The following is a 10,345-nucleotide window of genomic DNA, read 5'->3' as shown; positions in this document are numbered from 1 at the left end:
TTTTATAAATAAATGTTTTTATTGTTGTAATATGATTAAATTTACAACAAATATTAAGATTAAATTTAACATAAAAGACTGTTAATTTTCAACTTTCTTTTTTTTTTTAAGATAACTGAGTGAAGTAAGTCCATACTTCACTTTGGTTTTTCCTCCTTTCAGTCATTTATTTACTTTATAACAGTAAAAAAATATCGGTTCTGCATATCGGGCACATAAACATGCAAATAATTGGTATCGGTATCGGTTATAAAAAAATCAATATCGTTCGATCACTAGTTATTTTGTTTCTTTGCATGAACTAACTGAGTGCTGGCTAATATCTCTTGACTCCTGATGTCCATTAGGATGGACATTAAATTTTGAAAAAATCCTGTAAATATTTTCAAAATAACTTGAAATTGTTAAAATTATGCTGAGAGAAAATGTATTAGGTTAGCATGAACATAAATTAACATTTTAAATGAAAAATAGGCACTTACTGCTCCCTCTCTCGAGCTTCAGAGCCATGCTTGTCTTGTCTGATGCTCTCTCAGATCAAGTTAAAAGTAATTTCTCCATTGTGATTGGATAATCAGGAACCAATCAGTAATAAGCATTATTCAAACAATGAAATCAGAGATTCGTTATTGGTTTAGACCCAGAAATATGTAATGTCCATTCCAGTGGACGCCAGGTCTGAAGCATCATGGTCACTACAGTGGACAGATATTTGGAAGCCATTTTGAACCATTTAAGAACCCCCGAAGTGTTGCCTATGATTCCATTTAATTGTTGTCTTTTTATCTATTTTTTGTTTGTTTGTTTGTTTGTTTTGAGATATTGCATAATATATTCAAAATGGAAAACCAGACAGGTACAAAAACATTTTTTTTCAGTTAAATATGATGTCAGAAACAGTTTCATCCAGATTGTAACAATATTTTTGTTGTACATTTTTTTCTGTGACAGAAAATATACCTGTCCACTACAGCAGACGTCATGTACCAAAGGGTATAATTCTGCCTATGGGCCTATATATAGGTTCTGCCTTATTTTGTATGTTTTATTATAATTATCATATAATTTAAACTTGAATGGTTTTATTGAACGGAAATATTAAATAGTCTTCAGATTTTATCATTTATTTCAATGCTTACAGTCTATATTTATTTATTAGGCTATATAAAACTGTAGGCAGGTATACATGTATACTGTATGAGTGCAGATATATGTGTGCATGATTGTGTTCCAGTGTGTGGTGGGAGGGTGTGTGTGCTTGTGTGTGTTTGTATTTGTGCTCACATGTGTATGAATAAATAAAATAAAAATTGGCATGATTTTTCACTTGTTTAAAAGTAAAAAGAAACATGTAAAAAAAAAAATATATATATATATTACTTTGTGATTTAATAATTCATGCATCAGAGGGTTAACAGACACTCAAGAGCTCAAGACAAGATTGTTCATAAATCAAATATGAATCAGTAGATGTGTTTTATCAAGCATAGAATATTAACTGCAGTTATCATCTTTTTCCACTAGATGGCAGGACTACATTTTCAATCTTAAAGGTTTTTAGTTTCAGCCAGAAGGTAGAACTGAAATTACATTTATTACAAGATTATTAGTTAGAACAATTCAAAATGCACCTGCAGACTATTTTTCCAGTCATTGAGAATTTTTAAAAAATGTATAAAAATCTCACACTAAGAGCAGCCTAGGGTCCCTGACCACCGTAATCCTGCACAGTAATGTTTTTTTTTTCAAAGGCATGTTCATAAAAAAAATTACTTAAATGTCCTGATTGAACTATAGCCTAATACTGGTTTAATCTAAACCCTGTCTGTGAAACCAGCCCTATAAATATTATCAGCCAACAAACTCACTTTGTCACAATTACCTAAAAAAACACATTGTTTCCTTTCCTTTCCTTTATAAAACAAAACTGACTGTTCTCTACTTTTAGAATTCACTACAGTATATGTAAAAAAATTACATTACAGTACAACATTATTCCTACTATTCACTTTTGTATAGATGATAATGAAACTAAATGAAACTAAAGACTAGCACCTATATAGGTATTTTCAGCTACATCTAATTGTTTTGATAATATTTCAATTTTTAGATTTAGAATATATTCCAATATGGTATTAATGATATGTATAAATGTAGTAAATCACTATATTATTTAGTTTTGTGTTACGTTTAAGTTTTGAAAAGAATATGTGAATATGCAACTTGGCCTGTAGGTACATAAATAGAGTTATGGTGGTGGTTGTGTCTGAATTGAGAAAAGCATTCATGTAATTAGAAAGAAGTAGTCACTGAATGTATTTTGTGCCAAAGCAATGGGAAATGATCCATAGTGTGCTCACTGTGTGAAAAAGTGAACCTACGTATGAAGAAATGGGTCCTAGTGATTGTAAATAAATAAATAAACCCTGTAGTTTATGTTTGTGCCCCCTCTACAGGTGAAGAAAGTAAAGGTGGTAAATATGTAGGTGCATCTCAAGGCCTCAGAAAGAAGCTTATAGGTGAAAACAGTTATTGACTTTTTGTCATTGTGCTCTACAACCATATTACTTCCACAGAAAGAAATAAAGAGGAAAATCCAATAGGACACAATAAAACAATCCATTTTTCCTTTCTTTGATGACAAACTTTGTATTACTATTGATACAAATGTATAGGGTAAAGGCCTCTCTAGCTGCCATGAATTAGATTTTTAAACTTTTACCACAACTGATGTTGTTCTATCAATATTTAATAATATTTAGTAAGATTTTTTTCTGCATTTATATATTTTAACACTATTATACCCTGTCATTCATATGCATTAGCTCGTAATAAAGACACACTATACGGGCAAAAGCATGTGAACACCTGATCACTCATAGATTTCTGTGTCTGCTTAATGTTTATATTAACCTTCTGGGGTCTGAGGTGATTTTGGGGCCCTTGAGATGTTTTGACATGCCCTGACATTTGTGCTTATTTCAGCTACTTATAACATACTATTGGCCAACAAGGGAGTAACAATGGCCTTGAACATTAAGTGAGTCTCACCCAAGGGACACCTTTGCACACTTGCACGGTGGATTAGAAGTGGCATTATAATGCATTATAAATGTACCAAATCCTTGTTATTGTACTAAATAAAGTGTGTAAGATTGTACATTTTACATGCTAGTCTACATTTTAATATTAGAAACAGTTAGTATTATATGCCAGATAACCTATTTATTAAGAATTGATTTTTAGAATAGAGATCAAGATTCTCCCAAGATTCAGAAGCAAAACATTAGACAAATACAAAATAATATGTAGGCTAATTCTCTTAGGTTTCTTACAAAATGTTTCATTTAAATGAGTGTAAAATGTTAAATGAGCCAATTAAAATAAAAATTATTTGAAATATATGAACTTGTTTCGTTTTTGAACTAATTTCTTGATTGAATGAATTAGACATCAGATACATTTTAACAGTCAATTCAATTCAATATGTGCTTTATTGGCATGACAATTGTTACAATGTATTGCCAAAGCGTAGTGTTTACATTGAATCTAGAACAGATATATATGCAACAAAAACATGCATGTAGATACATTTAAAAAGTAGAACAAATCAGCATTTTAGAATTCCATGAACAATTTAAAATTCAATGTTGTGCGTGTGTGTGTTTGTTTGTTTGTGGGCGCATCACTGATTTGTTGACTCCCTCTCTTTTTGTGACAGGTATCAATGTATCTTGCTGCTAGTAGGATACAATCTTGTTTTTCCCCTAATAAATATTGAAGCTTTGTTTTCTTGTTTAACATTTTGAAGTCAGGGTAAAATATTTTAAATTTGGGATAAAATGTCTTTCTAATGTCTTGATAGTTAGGGCAGCTGGTGAGGAAGTGTTGTCTGTGGGTACAGTGTGGGCAGATGCGGCTCTCTCTGGGCAGCCAGTGCTGTGGATATCTGTCCGTCTCTATAGTGAGAGTATGGTTGCTCAGTCTGTACCTCGTCATTTGTCTTCTTAGTTTACAGTCTTTCACTGTACTCAGATATTCTGCAGTGATGTACTCTCTGTTTAGGGCCAAATAACATTCAAGTTTACTTTGTTTTTCTGTTGTTTCTTTCCAATAGGTTAGATCATTTTCTTTTGTGTTTTAATAATTTGGTTGGGCCGAATTTTGTGGATGAATATTTCAGTGTCCTGATGCTGGATGTTGTTAGTCATGTTAGAGTGCTGAATGTCTGTCATATTTAAAGACCAAGGAGAGGGAATTGTCATGTTCAAATATATATATATATATATATATATATATATATAGATATATATATATATATATATGTATGTATATCTATCTATCTATATATATATATATATATATATGTATGTATATCTATCTATCTATCTATCTATCTATCTATATATATATATATAGAGAGAGAGAGAGATACATATAGATATATAGATATATACACACACACACACACAGTATATATATATATATATCTGCACTATATATATATATCCAAAAATCAGACCCTTTTTTCAAAGTCCATTTCTTCACATTGCGAAGTTGACTATAGTAATATTATTATAACTTGTTTTATGTCTTGTCATTTTGCTGGCTGGGTTATTTACACTTATTCAATTTCTGTTTACTTCTGTTAAACTTTCATTTTCTCATAAAGAACCTCCCCTTTGAAAAGCTATAAGGTGAGCGCTGAAACATAATTTATTCACCTCCTGATCAAAGATGGATCTGCAAATCTCAGTTTTTCTTCTGTTCATTCTTTTCACTGCAGGTAAAAGGACCAACAGTGTTTGTAATGTTATTGAGTACAAATACAGATTATTGATGTCTCTCTGTTTTATTATTAAAGGACACTCTCTCAGCTGTTATGAGTGTATGGGTATGAATGGTTCTTGTGTGGATCAAAATATGATAACGTGTCCCAGTGGATTGTCCAAGTGCATGAGTGCAACATTAGTAGCACAAGTTGGTAAGTCTGTTATGATTTATTAAAATACTGTTATATTTGACTGATGGAGATGCTGGTATTATTTAACGCTACTGAAATAGTGGAAATGTAACTTCTCACAGAACCACTACTCCTTTTTCTGATGGAATTTACCAATTTAATCACAGAATATTCTATCATTATATTCTATATAATTTCTGCTATTTATTTTTTCTCTTAGTAACACTACAATTATTACACTGTAAAAAATGTACATTTTTAAAAATTGTGGAAACTGAAAAATAAACATTGACTCAACAAATTGCTTCCCAAAAATTACCCCCAAACAAAACAATACATTGTACTAATTTTATCTGAAGCTCTGATGTTAAAATTAAAAATATATATTCACCGAACATATTAAATTGTGCTCAGCCAATCTATCAAGCAGAAGTGAAAAATCTGTGTTGGCCGAACAAGCCTTGCAGCAAAAAACGCGTGTGCGCACTTAAAAATGAATGTAATGAAAACCCTAATCTGGACTGTATAACTAATTCAATTTTTATTGGAAATATTAATATTTTAAAAAACAACATACCAAATAAATATATTAGAAATGTAGTAAATGATGTTACATATCCTCAAGCTAGATTTTTCTGGTCATCAATGTTTGGAGACTTAAATTGGCGTAAGGCTTGGAGAATGGTTGATAAATTCTTTGTTAATAACAAAGTAAAGGAAGTTTCGTATAAAATATTGCATAGAATTTATCCAGTGAAACATGTATTGGAACGTTTTAAATTGAATATTGACTACTCCTGTGAATTTTGTAGTAATGAAAAAGAAACTATTATTCATTTATTTTTTCATTGTATCTGTACAAAGATATTTTGGGTTGATGTCGAGAATTTCATTACAAGAAAACTTAATACAGCTGTTAAACTGGATGGGTCTGATATAATGATATATGTTGATGATTATGGGATAGAAAAGGATAAAGCGTATATTATTAAATTACTGGTTGTAATGGGGAAATTTCATATACACAAAATGAAGTGGTCGGGTGGTAAACCAAATTTTTTTTATTTTATCAACGAATTTAAACAATATTGTAATATGGTATATAAATGTAAAACAAAAAAAGCTCTCAGGGCTTCTAATGTTATCTGCAAATTTGAAGTGGACAAGTAAACTGTACCATCTTCATTATTTTAGTTATTTATTTTATGTTTTTTCTTCCTCTGGCTAATTTTTATTTTACTTGTAATCTTGTGTACTGATGGCATTTATATGCAAAGTTGTATTTCTCTTGTGGTTATATATGCAATAAAAAAAATAAAAAAAAACGCGTGTGCGCATGCGCCTGAGAGAAACCGTTGGTGTGGTGAATTCAAATATCTGTGCGCGAGAGAGCGCCACAGTTGCCAATACGCGACTTTGGGCTTCTGTTTTTTGTAAAGTTGCGGGGAAAAATCCCTGGTCGCGGGTTGCAGTTTTTTTGGGCTTATTTAAAAAAATATGGTTGCTTGTTAGAGAAATCTAACAAGCAACTTTGTTTCTTTATTTATGTTCGCCGTATTCTCCAGTGCATTGATTGCCACTCTGTCTGCTCGCAGTTAATAGCCAACCAGTGCAATAATATAAGTGCTCTAGCGTAATTTGCCATATGTTCCGCCCCCTCATTGGAGAAAAATCACATTCAAAAAGAACAACCCATTCTCACCCCCAAGGCGTCAAAAACTGAAGCATGGTCAAACGCCTGGCGTCACTATGAAGACGCCAAAAGTGTCCCTAGGCGCCAGTATATGACAAAATAGGAACTTCATTGCTTTCAATTGCTTGCTTTATGCGTCAGGTCAAGACGCTCATGGAAAATGACAACACGTTCTCCTCCGTTGTTTTCAGCATTTGTAAAAAATATAAATAATTTTATATACATTTATACTTTTATTGGAGCACCTAACCCCACCCCTACCCACTTCTGAACAATATAAAACACTTAACAGGCAAATAAGTGCAGTCACAGGTATTTATTGCAAAAACTGACCATAAACAAGCAGTATAAAAGCATTACAAACAAGTCGTGTTGCATTCCAAGTCTTCTGAAGCCATACAAAGTCTTTATGAGAAGAAGAGAGTAAAACAAGGTTTTAATCGCTGAAAATGATCCCGCTCCGTTAACATGCTCACATCTCATTCAAAAAGATACTCCCGTCCCGTAGCATGACGCAATCTGTCACGAGACACACAAGAGCCAATAGCATTTCACAACCAAGGCTGACGTAAGGCTTCTTCTGGCTGCATTTTTTGAATTCGCGCACAAGACTGCAGCACAAGATGAGTTTCACGGCGGACAGAGACGGCGATCGCGTCTATTCCTCTCACAAATCAAATGTTTTGCCTCGGAAGACTTGGAATATTAGTATTTTTTAAATAAATTATGACGGTAGTTGTATCTGCCTGTTATATCTTGTGTTTTATTGACAAATGGTAGGTTTAGGGGCAGGGGTTGGGTTATGTGCTCACAAATGTGTAAATATTGTAATATAAATAAAACTGTTGTGGCTGTTTACATTGAAAAATCACACCCCAACATATATGCAATAATGGCAATACCCAATATATAATTGAATTATGACAATAAAATTCCCAGTATGGCATCGGCATATTGACGCTAAGGGTTTCCTATTTAAAGCAACGGAGGACCCTGCAAGTCGAAAAATGACGCTATGGGTACCTTGAGCGTCAAAAATCGACGCCAAGTGGTCCTGACCAAGCTTCAATATGTGACGAGTTGGGAGTGAGAATGGGTTGAAAAGAAGGCACGTGGCGCTGTAATCCAAGCCATGACAGAAGCAGACGTAGAGGAGTGGGATGACTTTCTTTTAGCCTAATTTTTACAATGTTTTTGTAATGTATTAATTATCACGGGCTGTAATAAAAAACAAGTAGTCATATCCTAATACTGAGTAAATACATTTGGTTCGAATAGCCTAGTATGGCAAGATGTCTTAAAATGTATTTCTTTTTTTAACATTTAAATTTAGACCACATTATTAGATTACCTTTTGACTTCATGAATACACATAAATGACAGCTTAATGATTTTTTTATAATCTTTTTATATGTAATCAGTCACTAGAATGGGGAGGTCTGAAATTTTTTACAGTGTAAAAATTTATTTACAGTGTACATTTTTTAACAAAAATGTTGGAAATCAGAAATGTTTTTTTTTCTTTTCTCTTCTACTTTGCAACTCAGATGACATTTTCATAAAGATTGTTTTCTTCTAACTCTCACTGCTGCATTCAATTTTGACATGTTTTAAAAAACGTGTACATATTTCCATCAAAATAATATGTGTATTGTTCATGTATTTTACTAGGTGAAACTAGTTTTAATGACAGTTATAAAAATTGTACTGCTGACTGTCCAAGTGGATCCATGAACTCCGGAACTTATAAGACATCTTATTCCTGCTGTGACACTGACCTTTGTAATGTCCAAGATGATCCAGGTATTATATTTCACTGACCATATACAAATAAGATCAACACTCATTTTACTTTCATATGACATTCAATGAGGAAATGAATTACAGAGTAGACTTGATTTTCTGCATGGACTGAATGGATGGAGCAGATAAAATAGTGTTGTTTCACTAGATGTCATATTTTGAACTGAAAATAAAAGAACACTTGTTTTCCTCCTGTAGATCCCAGCACTAACACTCCCAATGGAAAGAAATGTTACTATTGTGTTGGAAAGAACTGCTCAAACACGGTGAACTGTTCAGGGAGTGAAGACCACTGCATTACAGTAACACGTGAGAATCAAGATTCAAGAGCTTATTTTGTTTCTCCATAATTCAATTTAAACACCTGATACATGTCACATATACCAATTGCCATCTTAGACTAACATCTGTTTTCTTTCTTTTTATCAGTGAATTTCAACAAAACACTGTTTCTAAAAGGCTGTATCTCTAAATCTATTTGTGATTATGTCACAGAATCATCTGGTAGTGTTAATAGCTTCTCATGTTGTAAGGGGAACTTGTGTAATGACGTTTATAGTGTCACCCAGAACATCACCCAAAACATCAACGTCACCCAGAACATCACTCAGAACATCATCCAGAACATCATCGAGAACATCACTCAAAACGTTACCCAGATCATCAACGCCACCCAGAACGTCAATGTCAGCCGGAACATCACTCAAAACGTTACCCAGATCATCAACGCCACCCAGAACGTCAATGTCAGCCGGAACATCACTCAAAACGTTACCCAGATCATCAACGTCACCCAGAACGTCAATGTCAGCCGGAACATCACTCAAAACGTTACCCAGATCATCAACGTCACCCAGAACGTCAATGTCACCCAGAACATCACTAAAAACGTTACCCAGATCATCAACGTCACCCAGAACGTCAATGTCACCCAGAACATCACTAAAAACGTTGACCAAATCATCAACGTCACCCAGAACATCACCCAAAACATCAACGTCACCCAGAACATCACTCAGAACATCATCCAGAACATCATCGAGAACATCACTCAAAACGTTACCCAGATCTTCAACGTCACCCAGAACGTCAATGTCACCCAGAACATCACTAAAAACGTTAACCAAATCATCAACGTCACTCAGAACGTCACTCAAAACGTTACCCAGATCATCACCCAGAGTACTAACAGTGCTAAGAGTATCACCCAGAACTTTCTGTTATTATTGATTGTTTACTTAATTACTTCTAAATTAGAAGAAAGAAGCACATTTTGAGCAGCAGGATAAATAGAGACAACAGATTATTATTGTCTGTTGTTGGTTGGCAGACACATCTTTTCATATGATGTGTGTGCATGAAAAAAAAATATTTTTGGAAAGGGATAAAGAGTTTTGAATGTATTGTTTGCTTTTGCTAGATTTGTGTGTTTTTATGTCTAGAGTCATGGGACAGTTGGCCAAAGATTAAGCAAGCATGTCTAACCATTTGGGGAATATATATATATATATATATATATATATATATATATATATATATATATATATATATATATAGGGGAGCGCGGGGCACAAAGTAACGCAGGGTTAGTTGTAACACACGTTTTTAAATATTTCCACACATGCTAGCATAACCAAATTTACAGTATTTACTAGTTACCATATCAACATTATATAACGGAAAAAGTGTGCCAAAATTCAAAAGTCTTTTGAAGATATCGCTGAACATTTATTTTACCATAGTAAAATGAAATTTCTGGCTTAAGTAAATTTTCATCTCAGTTTTTATTACTAATTTAAAATGAGACAAATCTGCTATTATTTTAATCTCCAATCTGTTATTTATCAGTTTAGATCAGTTTTTAATTCTTCGATAACTAGCAGAAG

The 10,345-nt window shown here is 33.0% G+C and overlaps 1 protein-coding gene across 1 annotated transcript; it reads left to right on the top strand.

Annotated features, from left to right (window-relative positions):
• Window positions 1-840: 840 nt before the first annotated feature.
• LOC131528407 (uncharacterized) lies at window positions 841-9,894 on the top strand. Its single transcript, XM_058757488.1, has 5 exons — window positions 841-856; window positions 4,787-4,984; window positions 8,328-8,459; window positions 8,658-8,768; window positions 8,889-9,894. The coding sequence occupies exons 1-5, from the start codon at window positions 841-843 to the stop codon at window positions 9,734-9,736; spliced, it is 1,305 nt and encodes a 434-aa protein (XP_058613471.1). The 3' UTR covers window positions 9,737-9,894.
• The last annotated feature ends 451 nt before the right edge of the window (window positions 9,895-10,345 follow it).

Source organism: Onychostoma macrolepis, chromosome 21 (genome assembly GCF_012432095.1).
Source record: "Onychostoma macrolepis isolate SWU-2019 chromosome 21, ASM1243209v1, whole genome shotgun sequence".
NCBI lineage: Eukaryota > Metazoa > Chordata > Actinopteri > Cypriniformes > Cyprinidae > Onychostoma > Onychostoma macrolepis.
This window is presented reverse-complemented; position numbering and strand designations above follow the sequence as displayed.

Coding starts and splice junctions, on each gene's coding strand:
- LOC131528407 (XM_058757488.1), top strand. Junction 4,985..8,327: donor AACATTAGTAGCACAAGTTG/GTAAGTCTGTTA, acceptor GTATTTTACTAG/GTGAAACTAGTTTTAATGAC. Junction 8,769..8,888: donor CCACTGCATTACAGTAACAC/GTGAGAATCAAG, acceptor TCTTTTTATCAG/TGAATTTCAACAAAACACTG.